Source organism: Acanthochromis polyacanthus, chromosome 9 (assembly GCF_021347895.1).
Source record: "Acanthochromis polyacanthus isolate Apoly-LR-REF ecotype Palm Island chromosome 9, KAUST_Apoly_ChrSc, whole genome shotgun sequence".
Taxonomy (NCBI): Eukaryota; Metazoa; Chordata; class Actinopteri; family Pomacentridae; genus Acanthochromis; species Acanthochromis polyacanthus.
The window spans coordinates 33,670,088-33,687,458 of record NC_067121.1 but is presented as its reverse complement, the minus strand read 5'-3'; the positions used below and the strand labels follow the sequence as shown (position 1 = coordinate 33,687,458).

Genomic DNA, 17,371 nt, shown 5'->3' with positions numbered 1-17,371 from the left:
ATATTCTGAAAAATATTAACATTGAGGTGTGCGCATGCTCAGTGTAGATCCGGCGTCCCTGTTCGACATCAGCGATGCTCGATTGTTTTGGGCTGCAAACAAGATGGCCGCGATGTGTCAAAAGTGATAGTTCTGAGTCGATTTTTTTAAAATAACAATAATATTTAAGAGTTCTTGACCGAAATGGGTTTATCTCAGAGCTCAGAAGCATCCGAGGGAGGGACGTATGGATATCACGTTCACGGAGTAAGACTTCTGAAATTAGGCCGCTTGTTTTGAAAGTGGAACAGCGTGTTCAGCAGCTTATCATGGGATGTGACTGAATGCTAACAGACAGCTAGCTCGGTAGTCAGGGCAGATCCACCGGTAAAACCTGATGAGGTGGCACTGAGGACCTGCTGTCTCAAGTGGACAGTGTTATGCAACGGGAGAATTAGTTTATCTTCTTAAATATTCAGAAATACGCTTGAATTCTAGCTTGTCTCAAATAAAATTGTTGCAATAGCTCCGAGTCCCCTAAGCTTCTGTAGCTCTTAACGTGAAACTGCAGGAGACATTTAGTGGAAATAATTTTCAGCTGGAGGGCAGGTTAAAAGAGATAAAGGCTGACTAAACGCCAATGACTCATTTTACTTCAACCATGTCATGCAGTAGCAAAATACAGAATGACTGTGTGCTTGATTAGAGTAAGGTGGTGCTGAAATGATCAGTCAATTATCTGATAAATCGATCACAAGAGATCAGTTGTTCAACCTTTTAGATTTTGCTGCTTTTCTCTGCTTTGAATTTTGGACTGTTTGTTGGTCAAAGCTATGAGTTTGCAGTTATGCAGCCCCTGTTGACTAAACTATTAACAGTTTTATTTAGGTAGTAAGTGTAGGAGGTTATGGTTGAAATCCTCTACAGATGTACTGGCAGTTGTTTTATTTTTGACATGTTTTAATTGCATCATAAGTAACATGTTTCTTGTGTTGGTTTTTATAGGTGCAGCCAAATTCCCCTGCAGAAAATGCTGGACTACAGCCCTTCTTTGACTTCATTCTGTCTCTTGACTACAAAAGACTCGTAAGTTTACTGATAGTCAGAGAATAAGGATTAGTTTTAGATCAACTACAGATGAAGAGAATAGCACACCTTTAGCTATAGATACCTTCTAGTGTCACGTGTCATCCCTTCATTCCATTTCCCACGGTTACCCACAATTCTTTTATCTATTGTTATTTGTTGCTGTCTGTCAGGCCCTCCTCTTACCTTTTGTTGTAGCACCTTTGCTATTTGGAACTGTTTGCCAGACCTCTCATCGCTTACCTTTTGCTGCCTACCCAGACCTCCTGATTCAGTTACCATTTGTTCTTTGTTGTCTTACCCTCTGTAACTAATTAGCAACCATACGCAAATTAACCCCTATTCACTCTGTATTTACATACAGCAACTTCCCTATCCTCTGACCCACTCTCTGACCATCCCTATAAAATGTGGACTCTGAAAATGTTTGGCTTCCCTTCACAGACTCACGCTCTGTGTTGTTAAGCCCACTGTATGCCTGAATACCAATAAACACCCCACTGCAGCAAACTTCGAAGGCCTAAGAGTGAAATTTCTTCAACGCTATTAAGGAATATGAAAACAGAAAGTAAACAAATGCTTTGTTTCTACATTTTAAGTTTCTTCACTGGTTTCGTTACTGTTTGCCAGAATGAGGAAAATGACCTGTTGAAGGAGATCCTGAAAGCCAACATGGAGAAAGTGGTGAAGATGGAGGTGTACAGCACTAAGACCACAACAGTTCGTGAGCTGGAGGTGGTGCCCAGCAGCATGTGGGGAGGTCAGGGTCTGCTGGGGGCCAGTGTTCGCTTCTGCAGCTACCAAGGAGCCAATGAGAACGTTTGGCACGTCCTGGTGAGTTGCATCGTCAGAATACAATGAAAAGTGATTGGCTTGTGCATAATATTCGCCTGTAGATCCATGAACACATTATAGCTTCATGTTTTATTTGCAGGATGTGGAACCCAGTTCACCTGCTGCTTTGGCGGGGCTTCAGTCCCACAGTGACTACATTGTTGGAGCAGACCAGGTGTTGCAAGATGTAAGACTCATTTTCATGCATCCCTGCATACATTAAGTTCATTCCCTGTTGTGTGCTAAATGTTTGATCATGTTTAGTGTATTACTTGCACATGAGGAAACAAACTTTTAAAAGTTGTGCCGATCTTGATTTCCAGTCCGAGGACTTCTTCTCGCTGATTGAAGCTCATGAAGGGAAACCCCTAAAGCTGCTGGTGTACAACACACAAACAGATGTGTGCAGGGAGGTGGTGGTGACACCCAACGGAGCGTGGGGAGGAGAGGGCAGGTACAGGACAATAAAAACACACAGGAATTTATCACGACTGAACTGTTCATACCAATGCATTTTTCCCTTTAATAGGTTCATATTTGTCCCTTACTGTTCTGTACTTTGCATTTGTGGCATTCTTCTTACACTGATGTTAACATTTTACTATTAGACAAAATATTTAGTTGCTACATAAAGAGAAAGGTATGTGCAGATAGCTTCTTTTATTTCAAATGAATGTGCTTACTGTTCAATCATCTGAGGGTAGACAGAAACCTCACTGGACTTATGTGCTGTTACCAGTTGTACAGAATTGATTGGTGCTTTAAAACGTGCAAATTGTCAGTTTGGTGGTCTCATAACTGGATTAAACCAACTGAAGTGTTTGTTCTCAGTCTGGGCTGCGGCATTGGTTACGGCTACCTGCACCGAATCCCTGCAAATCCTGAAGTATCGACAGTGAAGCCTCCCACCCCAGTTCCTGAGGAGAAACCGTCTCCTCCAGAGCTGCCTACACACGGATACACGGAGGTAAATGTCTCCATCAGTAGCTGTGTTCCTGTATCGTGTATTTTTTGCACATTTTGGAGTATCACAGCAGACAAAGGTAACAGAAATGGCATTGACATCCGTAGTTTTGCACAGATGTTTTTACACTTGGTTAAAGTGGTTTTTAACTTTTTGAAGAGTTAATGCACAGAATGGGAGATGGAAACATCCATTCTGAATACGTTCTGACACAGCAGACATTTAACTAACGTGACTGATCAGCTGTTTCTGTTCTTTTGTTGTCGTTGTCAGCAGACAGCATGAAACATGTCCAACACCAGCTGACATGAAAGAATACCTACAGCTCCTGATTTCTCCATTTTTGGGCCAAAATGTAGTTTCTTTCCACTTCTCCAAAATTTTTAGATGTTGACAAAAAACTGGTTTTGTTTTTGGCTTCTTCTACACAGTTTATTGCAGTTTAATGCATACAAACTCCACTGCTCTTTCTGCTGTAATTCCTGTCTGGTCCTATCAGATAATGTTGGTGAAATATGGATGAGAAAGAAAACTGTAAATTGCTGCAAATTTTCACATTTGAGAAGGTGTAGCTGTCCAATGTTAAGCTTTTGTCTTATCTGTTTATTTCCAGACACCTCTGATGGCAGCTTCAAGCCAAAGTGAAGATTTGTTGGACCTGGAGCAGGTCACCCTCGAGGAGGCCGCTCTACCTCCACCCATCCAGAGAGTCATGGACCCCGGTCAGTTCACATGTTGTGTCCGGTCATTTAAGAGGCTCTGACTGTGGTCACCTCAGCATCTCACTCTGTTCATTAAAATGTTATCCTCGTGTGTGTGTGGTGCTGTTTATTTCCAGGGTTTTCCGATTCTGAAGTAGCAGCGATGAGCCCCGATCCTGCAGATCTGGTGGACAGGCTGGAACTGTCCGTGTCTTCCATCGACATGACCAACACTTCACTGGCCATGCATGAGGAGAAGGACAGTGAAATATCTGGCGTTGGTAAGTTGACAAAGCAGCAGTTCAGAGCAGTGTCCAGGGCAGAGATGCAAAATGTGAACAGGTTCCTTAACAGATACTCAGCCATATTATGCGTAATCAGTTAATTATTAAAATGAATGAAATACGCTGGATAGTTTTCCATATGCTGTTAAATCGTTTTTAACCGCTCACACTGTTCATTGCAAAATCAGCTTGTTCACACTACAGTATGATTCCACAAGATCCGTCTTTCCATTCGTCGTCTATGGAAAACGTCCCGCATCGCAATCTGTTAGCGTTCCATTGCTCACTAGCTCATTTAGACGCCAACTTTATGCAAATAAAGCACGACTATTGGAGGTCTGATGCGTCCCGAAACTTTCATTAAACCTCTTAACTAGCCATTGTTGGATCTGTTGTGTAGGACGAGATGTTGATTTCCCTTCTTGCATAATGAGACGCCTAAGATTCTGTGAGATGGTCCAGGGAGTGAGTTCATCCTCTGGGTTATCACGTGTTCGCCCTCCTTCCTCGGTGTTTCGCTGATAGGCCCACGACACCTCCAGAGGGTTCACCTCCTAGATGCCATCAACTCACTTAAAGGCCCAAGTGGAGTCCTTTTCAGACTTCCCTTTACAGCGGCACTGGAGAGTTCCTCGATTGCCTGCTGGTAGGCCTAACCACTCACTCCCATCTCCCAGAGAAGCCTGGATGTCGGGGTGACTACGAAGCCTCTGCAGCCTTAGCTTCGTAGGCCTACTTAACTAGCCACTGCTGAACTAAAATTAAAGCTGATTCTGATGAGGGTGAAAGTCCTACAACGTTTGCCACCCATACCCAACCACCTCCTTAAGAGGAAATGTCTAAATGTGTCCAGTATTGGCACAGGTAGTATAGATGTCAGCTCCTGAAAACCTGAACAGTAAGATGAGAACAGTTCTGCTCATGATGGATTTCTAATCTGTTTTAAATGTAGAAGTCCTTTATAAATCCTGTCAGTGTGGCTGAGTCTCTGTATGTTGAAGCACTGTAAAACAAATCAGTTGTGTCCTTTGACCTGTCTGTGTCTCTGAGATGCCACTGGTTCTGACAAAATAACAATATTTGACACTGGACAAATCTGAACTGGTTGATTCTTTTGGCAAAAATTAATACATTGGAAGAGGAAAATGTTGTGTATTAAAGCAGTTCCCTCCACTACCTTTAAACGTTATTCCTGACTATATCTGATGTCCTGTTGTGCAGAGGAGCTGGAGGACAGCGTTCTGCTCTCATCATCAGCTGAGAACCAGACTGAGCCACAAGAGCCGAGCTCCCTGGCGGTCATGGACCACACTCTGGCTTCCACTGAGACTCTGTTTGATTCAGGTGTCGCACCAGCTGAACCATCTGACCTGATCACCGAGTCCTCAAGCTTCCATCTTGAACCCAGCAACAGCCAAAGTCCACCTCTGGGTGACACGTCTCTTCCTGTAGAGTCTCTCAACCCTCCAGCTGAGCTTTCTGAGCCGGCTGAAGACCTTCCCTGTCCACCTCCTGTTGGTCTCATCCCACATCTAGCTGCTGATGAGCTCACCACAGAAGATTCTCCTTCTCAAGTCATCGAGGAAGCTCAGGGTTCAGTGGAGGAGTCTGTAGAGTCTGCTGCTCACCAGTGTGACCACGAGCACGATGAGGACGAGCCAGAAGAGGAACCAGACGAGTCCCATTTTGAGTAAGCTTGCATCAGGCCATTCAGGAAGATGAAAAGTTAAGCTGACAATCACTGATAGTTGGTGTTAACCCTCGTGTCGTCCTGCGGGTCAAAATGGACCCGTCTTAAAATTTGAAAATGTGGAAAAATATATATATATATATATACTCACAGTGAAACTTGTGATGTCCACATTATCAACATTTTTTGGTGGAAAAAAATGTTAAAAATGTTTCTTAAGAACATTCACAAAAAATCTTTTTGTGAATGTTCTTAAGAAAATATTAGAAGCTTTACTGATATATATGTAATCAATTTAGATATTTTTTTGGATTTTTTGGGAAGATTTTTACTCATTTTTTGAAAATATTTTCTTGGCAAATTTGGGGGATTTTTTTTTTTTTTTTAATGAAACTTTTAAGGGAAACTTTCTAGGATTTTTTGGAATTTTCTTCCTGAAGGTTTTGCAACTTTCTAGAAATTTGGGGAATTTTTTGCAGAATTTTTGGATTTTCTTCAGACAAAGAAACTATATTTTCTGGTGCTTGTAAATGAGGACAACAGGAGGGTTAAAGAAACACTACAGAGGATAGACACAAGAGGAAATGTGCCCTGTGTGATGTTATTTTGCTAGTCTGTCTTACTTGGTTATAGCATTAACATGGAATAAGAAAAACCCTTCCAGGCGCTGTAGTGACATCCTGTTCATTCTGTACGGGAGAATTTACAGTTACTGATTATCCGTGAACCAAAAAGGTCAGATTGATTTTGGTGCTCGGCGCAAAATTAGATTTATACGGGTGATTAGATTTTGTTTCTGGTACACTAATGTCATAAATACTTGAATGCTTCCAAAGAAAAATACTTGCATTTAGTACTGCAAAGCAGTAGCTGCACCTTCGTACCCCGAACACTACTACAGTTTTTGAAGCTATTGGACTGTTGGCAGTTTTAAATGAGTTGTCTTTGCAGCGGTGCAGTTTGATGTCATTTTAAATGTTTGATGATAACCCAGATAATTCAAGAATACATGGAGCAGTAGTTTGTCTCCTGTGTTGGATTTGAAAAGGGCTTCTGCTGTGGAATGAGGGACATATTTGTCAAACTGTGCTGAATTAAAATGGTCAGTACGTTTTTACACCAGAGTCGGTGAGGTCAGCATGTTTTAAACACTGTTTTTATCTAGATTTTTTCCAGCAACGTAGATTGTGATATTTTTACTGCTGTATAGCTAGATTTACATCCCCATGTCTATTCAATGTAATCTTGCCCTTTGTAATTTCTGTGATCTATGCAACACTAGACAAGTGTAAATCCAATAGAGGACACGCATTTGATAAATGTAAGAAGTCTGGTCACATAGTGAGACTCTGGATGAGTAACTGTTGTTCTTTCTAGGGGGCGTCTTTAATGTTTTTTATCGTCAAAGTAGGTGCTCGTGTGTAAAATAATGAAGAAGTATTTTTGCAGATATTTTATCAATGAATTGTATGTTTTATTAGGAATGAGTGCAGAGTCTTTTGATGAATGTGAAATGGGTGAATCTTTGATGGTTAAACAATTATATCACTTGACTTAAAAAAAAAAAAAAGTCCCTTGTTTTTCTTATTTCACACTCAGCAGCTGAACACGTTACAACATCCATTTATAAGCCCCATAAATCTTTGTTAAATCATTCCAATTTATTTCTTTTAATGCCTAAAATATACATATTTCACAAATTATTACAACAAGGGATATTGCAGAGTTATGGCCTGATTATGGTACACATCCTGTTTTTGGCCAATTAGCGCTCCCTCGATGCACCCCCCCTCCCCGCTATGGCGTCACACACACACACACACACACTCGTCATGGCAAAAAAAAAAACTCCAGAAGATTTACAATGAAAAGATGTGTTGTTCTTCTGCTTGGTGGCACACCAAGAGAGAAATCAGTGTTAGCGTTTATTTCACTTTGGTGAATTTCCCCACAGTGGTTGAATGTTCATAGATTCTCTCCCCTTCAAGTTATATTGAACTCCTATTGATTCTAAATGAAATATACATTAGGAACAGCCCTCACCGTCATCAAAGTCACTGCTCAGAGCATGTAAGCATGAGTTATTGTTAAAGATATATACCTTATATATAATTTCCCCAATTGCTAAGATGACTTGGACGACTACTAACATTTTTCAGACTAAACTGCAATTTCTGGGTTGCAGTGAATACGACAAAATGCCAAAAAATTTTAACATCCAAGTCGAATAACCTCCATGATCATGAATGTGCTCTAGGGATTTGGAAAAATAACTGTTTTTTTTTTTTTTTTTTAAGTAAAACTGTACAGGAACAAAATGAAACGGCTGCAAAACCAAAAAGAAATTCATTTAAATCAAAAAAAAGTTGTACACATATTTACAAAAAAAAAAAGGACATTCCTTTCATTGAGAACAGCACAGCTAAAAATGAAAGACAAATACAAGTGCTTCTGTCAATGAGGTTCAAGCTCTGCAATAATTAGATGTCTAAGTTCAAGTTAAGATGTCGACAACAGAACAGACGAGGGTTTCTTTGAGGGGCTGTGACGCTACCCAGAGACCGAGTGCACTCCTAAACTGGTGATGCTGCTGAGGCAGGTGCAGAGTGTTTGTAGAGCGAGGACAGTTTGTGGAATGTACTAGAACAAACAGTCTACTACATCCATGTGCACACACACACTCAGACACAAACATGTAGTGGAACTTCAGTCGCTTCGAAATAAAATGCCAATCAAGACGAGGGGGGAAAAAATAAACAGCAGTCAAAGACCTTGAAAAAAAAGTTGAGACCTGGAGAAAACATTAAAGTCCATTCTTGAAACTGTAAAAAAAACAAAAAAAAAAACCAATATGGACCACTGATCCTTCAGGGGTCTGTTGGCTGCGCCGGCCTGTTCTGGTCAGTTCCCTATGATACACCATGAGCCACGTCCTCACAAATTTCACTGGGTTCGCACTGATACCGCGACTCTTGACCACACAATGGGGTTTAGGGTACTACATGTCAGAGGTGGGTGGTGATTGGCAAATGACAAAGAGTTCTGGTTTTTAAAAATCAGGACTTTCACGTGGACTTCTGCCTATAGTGAAGCGTCAAGTCCCCTCCGCTCTTCCAGATAAAATGTTTAACTGTTCGCAGGTCCATGTTGGGATCTAGAACCTGGGAATTTAAAGAAAAAAGAAACAAACGGGTCAGTTAAATGAAGGACAAAGTTGTGCTGATTACAGGATGGCTCCATGATAGAAATGTGAAATTATTAAGGGGAGACACTACAGGTAAAAACGGTTGTGTTTTTTTTAGAATAAGACAAATTTTTGTGTTAACCCTCGTGTCGAGCCGTTTTAAAGTTTGAAATTGTGAAAAAAAAATTAGATTTTCACAATGAAAACTTCTACATTTTCAACATTTTTGGGAAATCTTTGAACACTTTTTGGTGCAAAAAAAGAAATGCTAAAAAAGCTTCTTTAAGAACATTCGGGGGGGGAAAAAAAATCAACCATAATCCAGCGAATTTCACTGGATTTTGGTTTTGTCTTGTTTTCTGTGATGTATGACTTTCTACTTTTGTCCAACTGCACTAAAGACATTTTTGACTTCATCTGCTGCTGGTCGTGGTTGTTCTGTTTCCACTGAGGAGCTGCTGCAGTGAAAATGAGTCAACATCAGCACCTAAACGTGCATTTAGGATGTTTTCTTTTCACTAGTCTGCTAAAAGGTTTCACCATTGATCACTGCATTTAAACGAACACGTTTCTGCAGTGTCTGGCCTTAAAGTAAAAATCAGCGTTGGCGCCCACCTGGTCTTGACACATTAACTCGATCTTCTCTTCAGCCAGCATGGCCATGTCCTCCTCCTTCTCCTGCTCTCCAGGCTTGTCGTTGGCTGAGGAGCTGGTGGTCTGCGACTCGTTGTCCAGGTTGATGATCTTCTCGTAGACGTGCTCCATCACCTTCCTCACCTGGAGCATGTCGCTGGCAGACAAACGATCCCTGCGCAGCAAACACAAGGTAAAACATCAGGTGGGTTGCTGCAGGACTTAGTGAACTAATGTCAGGGCAGGTGATGCTTTTTCTGAAGTGCAACTCACTTTTTTAGAGTTTTTGCACCAGAGGAAGAATGAGGCTGGAGGTAGAATGGGATTTTGTTGAACTTGGGCATATTTTTCTGGAATAGAAGAAGAAGAATCGCACGTGTCAAGTCATGGAGGAAACACAATGTCAGTGCAAACATGCCGTAAGTTACTTCCACAGAAAAACTAAATGATAAAACCTTTAAAGTCTGAATTCTTTTTTTCAGTATATTAGAATACAATTAACAACAGACACAAAATGCTGGCAAATGTGTGATTGTGAGAACAGAGTTACTTGAGGATCGTATTCAATTCGGCTAGATTTGATGTGTTGGCCACGACATTGAAAACAAGATATTTTGGGGGCCAAATAAAACTTCTCAGAATTTTTTTTTATTATCGATTACTCTGTCAACTACGTTCTTGATGAATCAATTAGTCTGGTATTTAGGAGAATGTCAATCAGTGTTTCAGAACATCCACTAAAGATATTCAGTCTACCGTCACTGAGGAGTAAAGAAATCAAAAATATTTGAATTGGACTTTATCAATTAAAAATAAAAAGAACAAGACGACATGGTCATCAACATCCCCCCCGCCACATGTGATGTCTATGAGTCTATATCCAAAATAGTGATCAAGGGCCATAACTGTTAAATATTATCGCACAGGTCTCATTTTCGAACTTGATCAAGGTGTCCATGGTGTGAAGCTACACACTAAATTTTGTAATCCTAGCTGTAATAGTTTCCGAGAAAAGCTGTCCCCTTCATCTCGGACGCACGGACGGACGGACGGACGGAGGCCAAACCTATATCCCCCTTTTCCACTTCGTGGAGGCGGGGGATAATTATTAAAATAGTTGGCCAGTTTTTTAACAGTTTATAGTTTTTTTGTTACACTGAGTGACAGTGAATAATAACCAGAGTTGGCAATCATTTAAACATCTAAATTCCATCTTTTCTTGCATTTTGCGATCTTCACTCGCTCCGCTCACAAGATCATCTGTTACTTTCAGTTCCACGTGTTCGCTGGGTAAAAAGGCTTTTGCTTATTCTGCACCTTCTGCCTGGAACATGTTGCAGAAAGATTTCAGATTAACTGAGTTAATCTCATTAAGTGCTTTTAAATCAAAACTGCAAGTTCTTGAGGCCATTTCCACAACTTGTACTTGTAAATTTTATTATTATTGTTGTTCTTTTTATTTCTTTTCTTTTTTTCGTATATTAATCATGTCTTAACTGTGTGATTTTATAACTGTGTTGTATCTGCTGCTGCCTATCTTGGCCAGGACACCCTTGGAAAAGAGGTTTTTAATCTCAATGGGATCTTTCCTGGTTAAATAAAAAATAAATAAATTTTGCGACGCACCAACAGATATTTTTCAGTAAGGACAGTATGTAGCATCTCAGCTGTAAATAAAGCTGAATGATGGCTGATTTACATTTAGCTACTTCAGTGTGAACATCCTGGTGTTGTGCATGCTGGCTGTCACAGTTTATAGGTTCATAGTAACAATGCACTGTCTGAAATCAAATGACTTATTTTTGCCACTTACATGTAGCTTTTATTGTGTTCCCACATTAAGAACGCATCCCAGTAAAGTTTGTTTGTTTGCATTTCGTGCTGCTTGGCAACAGAAAAAAAAATCATAATTTCCTCCCTACAAGTCTTCTAAGCTGTGGTTCAGTAAAAGCGGTGTGGACGCGCACTGAACTGGAGCCACATTTACCAAAGTGTATTTTGTAGACTTCTCTAAACGAAAGAATGAAATATACACACTTGGGCTTTCTAATTACAATTAATTATTTAGGTGACCAGAGTTAGAGGAGAGATAGAAGAAATTAGAAGGGAAATGTTTTACCAAAACGTGGATGGGAAGGAGGGATTTGAGATACAAATAAGTAGGTGAATCATCTAGATTTAAAAATATAAAAAAGAAACGGCAGGAATACTCACATCTACAGTTATATCGATAACCCACTGAGGGACCGTCTCATTCAGCAGCATGGATTCAGTCTCTCCACCTGAATCTCTACATAGCAACCTGCAGCAGGAAAACACAGAACATCAGAAACAAAGCACAGTCAAAGCAGTCAAATACAAACTTTTCTAATGACTACATTTAACCATAACTGACATGGTAACAGTTTTATAGTCGGACATACCTAAAAAGAGTTCTGCCTCCTGCTTCACCAAAGATGACTGGCGTGTGTGGTGGCACCTGGAAGTATCCATTTCCTTTCTGGACCCTGTTCTCCTGCTCTCCGTTCACTGTGAGAACAAGAACATTATCCTGCTGTAAGTGAATGACACCGTGGATAGACGGCGCTCGCTGACAACGCCGAGGCACGCTGCCAACTCATGTGTGAGGCCAAGTGGATAAAAAGACAAGTAGAGGAACAAACAAAGGCACCTCAGCAACGGCCAAACATCTACAGGGATGCTTAACTGGGAGCATCACACCGCGTATCACTGGAGATATTTGTTTTTGAAAGGATTATTCAGTGAAAGGACAAACGGCAGTCTCCTCACCGTGGTTCACCTCATTCTCCTCCTCATCCATGGGGTTGATGCGGGTTCTGGGCCAAAACTCCAGCAGAGCCTGGAGCAGCAGTCCACCCAGGTTCACTGCAGAGATGACAGAATGTGTGGCGTTACGTCAGAGATGCAGCTCTGCATCGTTTCATATTTATTTTTATATAGGATGGCGTGTACGTACACTTTGGGTCAGATCCATCAGAACTTGAAAAGCCGGCGTCCTTTGCAGAGACCCAGGCAGCGAAGCAGTCGCTCTCATCCAGAGTGATAGTGAGCATCTATAGGGGGAAAAAAAAAAGATACATGCACAAGTATAAGATGCAAAAGAAGCCTAGAGCTGCAGATAACCAAAGAAAATCTTGGTTGTGAGAAAAATCTGCAAATTATCTCTAGATGGCCTAAATGGCCCACTGTACCCTGAGTGCATTTAGCAGCAAGCCTTATTAGCCTAAATGGTTTAAAAGTAAACATTAAAAGCTGATATTTGCAGCATATTAAATGATAAGAGACTCTGACCAGACCAGCAGTCACCGTCTCATATTCATATGATTTCTGAAAACAGAAATATTTCTAAAATAAAACTTCTGATCCCAGCACAAGAACTAGTGAGGAACATAAAGCAGACAAATTAACCTCCTGTTTTTAGATGATCTGCCATTTTGGTTGCTAAAGCTGAGCTAAAAAACAAACTGCTCTTCTCTCCTGTGACACGGTCTCCATTAGTTTGGACCTGATTCCGTAAACATGAAATAACAGCAGCCTCCATAAGGATTTGCAGATTTGAAATTGAAAACATTGGGGTTTTCACAGCCAATCAGTTGTGTCTGCCTCCAAAAAGAATGAATCAAAGCAGGAAGGTTTTTGATTTACCACTTTAAGTCTGATAAAAGGAATATAAGTTACTTTCCTGGCTGCTGAACCAGTTACAATCTGGTTCTCAGGCGTTCTGGAGACTAAAGTCCTTAAAAAATCCGAACTGCCACGCAAACAAAAAGCTCCTGTGTGACCAGGTTAGCAACTCACCCCAGTTTTCAGATCTACAGAGAACCAATTTGGCACATAGACCATCTTGAAGCGTTTTTTAATCTCTTCATCAAATTCCACTTTCCCCAAGTCTTCTCCCTTGCACGCCTGAAGATTAAAAAAAAAAAACGATATCAACCATAAATATCATTCATTTCAATCCATTTTCATGACTGAAGCACCAAATAACTGTGGCCACATTTCCACCCTGAAATTTCCAACAAATACTCCAACAATGTCACTGGAAGTTCAAAATAATAATGATTGATTAAATATGATGATTGCAGTGATGAGTTTACCTTCAGGACATCCCAGAACGCCACGTTGTTGTTGGTATCTTTGGTGAGTATGTGTCTCTTGTCGTTCAGAATGTGGCACTGTATAATACTGGCACCTCCTGTAAAACAACAAAGGTTTTTACTTCACTAAATTGTAGCGAGAGCGAGCTAAAGAAGACTGCGTTTTGAGATAAAATGCACAAGTTTACCCTTGATGACTTGTTCTGGCTGAGTACACAGTGGTGTCAGAGGGGTACTGCAGTCATTGTCATACTCCCCTGATGATCTGAAGTTGTGCATTCCCTTTAGAGACTAGACAGAAAGACACACACAGAACGTAATGATCATTAGAGATCAGCTTGGATATTAACATTCACTTCCTCCCTCTTCCTTGCAGCTATAGCTCTGATTAATATCATGCAATTATCTTTAGTGTATCACCGACACAACTGCAAAGCTGGTTTAAAATTTTACACAAATTCAAGGGGGGATCACAGCTGAATAACGTCAGGCGTTGCCACACGGACGAGCTTCAAACCAGACTTCATTACGTTGACAGTCGGGCAGTGATCTCAGAGGGGTCACGCATGCTTACCCATTTATTAACGGATGACTTGGTGGTGGAGACCCAGATTGCTGGAGGTGGGTCAGCAGATCTGTCCAGTTCCATCTGAGCGACGGAGAAAGACAACAAAAAGGTCGAATGAGTCTAAATAGTTTAGCTATGAGTGCAGGAATGACGGGGGAAAATACAGGGACGTTATTCACGAGTGTTTTTTTGAATCTTTGTCTTTCAACAACTTTTATGGCTAAAAGTCCTAAGATAGAATGAACATAAAGCAAACCCATCTCACTTATGCTGAAAGAAAAACTACCAGAATTAACATCTAAATTGAAAACATTACTTAATTTCAAACTTGTTTATTAAACACTGAAGTGGACCACAGAATTGCTTCATTACTCGAAATAATTCTCTCCCTTTCCAACTTTTCCAGCTCCTTACTTTGAGCACCGGGGCCTTTTCCTCACAAATGAGCACACGGATGTCTGGGTTACGCAGGTCAGTGCAGTAGATCTTTTTGTCTCTGCCTCCAGAATATACGTGTGTGAAGGCCTCATTGACCTGCAGGGCCCAGACGCCTTCGTCGTGCACCCGATAGGTGGCGATACACCTCTGCTGGCCAAGTGACCAAAGGCGGATGGTTCCGTCTGAGCTGCCCGACAGACACTGTGGAGAAAGACGGGAGATTCAGATCCTATGCTTTCTCTGTTGAAGAGCGGCCACGTTCAAGACATGCCAACTCACCTGAGTGCCGTCTCGGTTCAGCAGCAACGACTTCACATTGTCTGTGTGGCCTTTTAGCTTCATCAGCTTCGCACATGTTCGAGGATCCCACACTCTCAGAACCTAGAGAAAGAGAAAAATGAAAGGGTTAGACTACATTTACAAGCATACTTGACCCACATTATTGTGAATAAACAGCATAATAGAGCATTTAAAGCATTCCCATGGCTTTCAAAGGCATGATCTTGTAACCCATGCTTACATTTTTAGTTCTGTAATCCAATGACTAACTCAGAGATGAGTGGCAGCCCACGAAAATGTCTTATGAATGTATCAACAGAAGGAAAGGGTCAGCGGGTCAACTTGTATATTTTATTGTCTTGTGCTGAAGAATTTCCAAGTCTAATATTTTTAGATTTTGATTCAGCAGCATTTACTGCATAACTGTCATTTAAGTACATTCTTATTCTGACTAAAACTACTAAAACTGAATAGGATGTTAACATGACAGGTGAAAAAGACAGAGTCTGTCACACCGATGGAAAAACAAACCTTTTCTGTGGATCCAGATACAATGACTGTGCCCATCTGGTTCATAGCCAGACTGTAGATCGAGTCCTTGTTCCCGCTGAGAGACGAGGCTGCAGGGGACAAATTAATGTGAGTACAAAGCTACAGAACAAACAGCACACACACTGCACGATTATCCAAACATCGGCATGTAGAGGTCAGAAACGGGCACGGAGGAGAAAACCCTTTACTTACTGGTGACAGTGTTGTTGGAAGCAGTGAGTGCTGTTAGAGTGTTCACATCCCAAAGAAATATCTGCCGGTCCAGACCTGCAGACGCCACTAGCTCCTTGTCCTTAGCGTAGGCCAATGCCTTCACATAGTCCTTGTGTGTTCGTAACGTCGACATACAAAACCCTTTATGCGCGTTCCATACTTTGACTGTTGTATCTGATGAGGCAGATATCACTGAAAACAGAAGAGCGCCAGTCAGTGTTTTAGGCTAAACTGCACACCGCCTAAAGTCTTAATAGAACTGCAGCGAGGGAATAAAACTCACATGTTTTTCCATTGCAACAGAGGACTATGTCATTAACCCAGTCTGTATGATGCTCCATAGACGCGATATATGGGTCCTGCTACAATGACAGAGAGGTAAAAATAAAGACAGTTGCATGCATGTGAAAACAGCTGTGTAACTGTGAGATGATTGGGGTGTTTTAATCAATCTTAAGGGGCTCTACTTTGTGCTGGTAGACGCTCCATATCCGGATGATGGAGTCCCTCCCAGCTGTGAAGAGCCGGTTGAGCGCAGGATCGAGCTGGAGAGCGTTCACCCCGTTCCGGTTGTACTTCTCCACCTCGTCTCTAATGACATAAGACACCTGAAACACGGGGAGGAAAATGAACACTGAGGTCAGTTTCTTGTCTACACCACATCTGGTTTTTGACCCCGAATACACCCACTTCCTTGAACACATTTCCAAGCCTCAGCGGCTGCGGTTCTTCCACAGACACGCAAAGTTCACTAAGAAACACAGAGCCTGGAGAAATTACACTTATATTGAGAATTAATTCAGCACAGATACGTTTGCACAACGATTTTATCCAATGCTTTTACCGTGCGCATATGTGGTAGCTGTAAATGCTGGTTGGGCGCACGACTGAACCACCGACACACGGACGATTTACCAGCAATTAGACGGAGCCCGGACTCAGTGTAGCTAAGCTATCCTCAACGTCGTAACAGCAAAACTGCTGTCCAGACAGGTCAGTAATAATTTGTGCCAACTGTCGACGTTTATATCAATATAATAACGCATTTATACACGTTTTTATAAGGGAATTATTTGCAAAAACACGTAGTCATTTAGACGCAACCGTTAGCAAAAGATGCTAACTGCTCACGGAAGCTAAGCTAGCTAGGTTAGCCGGCTTGAGTCATGACACATAACAGCCAGGCTGCCTTTTCTGGCTGCTTTTTGCTGCCAATCGAGTATTCATGAGTCACGTCTATAAGTTGCAGATGCTGCTGCTTCCGCTGCCACACACGTATCAATAATACAACTCTTGTAATTTACCTGTACTTTCCTCCGCCCAGCAGCATTTTGCCTGTGATGCGTGGCCATCTTGCATGTTGACAGTCAATTCATGTGATGCTACATCCGGAAAAAAAGAAAACATATGCACCTGGGCTTTATGGGTAATGTAGTTTTACACTGTCCTTTACTGTACTGGAGGAGGGGCTTTTCCCTGAGGAGCAGTTCAGTTTCCAGTCATCAGATTTGAGCCATGCTAGCATAAACACAGGGCAGGAGTGTAGTTCCCCATCAGACAGAGCAGAATCCTAATGGCTGTAGTTATTCTAAGATTCTGAGATGTAAAACACTATTACACGCCCAAACCAACATGTCACAACTTTTAAAATGTCCTCAAACTTCATCAGTGCTAAATCTGCACCTGAATCAACAAAACTGGATAAAGCAGACACTCACAGGTCCACAACAATCAGGCCCTTAATCCTTTAGTAAAACTGCCTTAGGAATATTTCACATATTTCACAAATGAATTAATTTTGTGCCTCTATGCCAGTCAAAATAAAAGCTGTATCATATTGTGAGTCAA

General features: G+C 41.4%; 2 protein-coding genes across 3 annotated transcripts; one reads left to right on the top strand and one right to left on the bottom strand.

Moving 5' to 3' along the window:
- The first annotated feature begins 78 nt into the window (after window positions 1-78).
- On the top strand, window positions 79-6,258 carry LOC110960376 (Golgi reassembly-stacking protein 1-like). The gene is made up of 9 exons (XM_022207600.2): window positions 79-246; window positions 985-1,065; window positions 1,696-1,899; window positions 2,000-2,086; window positions 2,223-2,353; window positions 2,731-2,866; window positions 3,477-3,585; window positions 3,702-3,845; window positions 5,070-6,258. The coding sequence occupies exons 1-9, from the start codon at window positions 184-186 to the stop codon at window positions 5,540-5,542; spliced, it is 1,428 nt and encodes a 475-aa protein (XP_022063292.1). The 5' UTR covers window positions 79-183; the 3' UTR covers window positions 5,543-6,258.
- Window positions 6,259-7,178: 920 nt separating this feature from the next.
- Window positions 7,179-16,967, bottom strand: LOC110960377 (WD repeat-containing protein 48). 2 transcript variants are annotated; one of them, XM_022207602.2, is made up of 18 exons: window positions 16,828-16,967; window positions 15,991-16,131; window positions 15,807-15,885; window positions 15,503-15,715; window positions 15,290-15,378; window positions 14,759-14,860; window positions 14,456-14,680; window positions 14,048-14,122; window positions 13,662-13,764; window positions 13,474-13,571; window positions 13,175-13,282; window positions 12,333-12,429; window positions 12,146-12,241; window positions 11,779-11,884; window positions 11,570-11,657; window positions 9,629-9,705; window positions 9,338-9,530; window positions 7,179-8,699 (listed from the first exon to the last, which is right to left on the bottom strand). In XM_022207602.2, exons 1-18 carry the CDS (start codon window positions 16,873-16,875, stop codon window positions 8,604-8,606), a joined length of 2,034 nt encoding a protein of 677 aa, XP_022063294.1. In that variant the 5' UTR covers window positions 16,876-16,967; the 3' UTR covers window positions 7,179-8,603. The 2 variants fall into 2 exon arrangements, with proteins under 2 accessions (XP_022063294.1, XP_051809453.1); XM_051953493.1 differs by having other exon boundaries at window positions 15,807-15,882.
- Window positions 16,968-17,371: the final 404 nt, after the last annotated feature.

Coding starts and splice junctions, on each gene's coding strand:
- LOC110960377 (XM_022207602.2), bottom strand. CDS start 16,875: ATGGCCACGCATCACAGGCAAAATGCTGCTGGGCGGAGGAAAGTACAG. Junction 14,861..15,289: donor TATCTGGATCCACAGAAAAG/GTTTGTTTTTCC, acceptor CTCTTTCTCTAG/GTTCTGAGAGTGTGGGATCC. Junction 9,531..9,628: donor GGTGCAAAAACTCTAAAAAA/GTGAGTTGCACT, acceptor TTTGCTGCGCAG/GGATCGTTTGTCTGCCAGCG.
- LOC110960376 (XM_022207600.2), top strand. CDS start 184: ATGGGTTTATCTCAGAGCTCAGAAGCATCCGAGGGAGGGACGTATGGA. Junction 247..984: donor ATGGATATCACGTTCACGGA/GTAAGACTTCTG, acceptor TGGTTTTTATAG/GTGCAGCCAAATTCCCCTGC. Junction 2,867..3,476: donor CTACACACGGATACACGGAG/GTAAATGTCTCC, acceptor GTTTATTTCCAG/ACACCTCTGATGGCAGCTTC.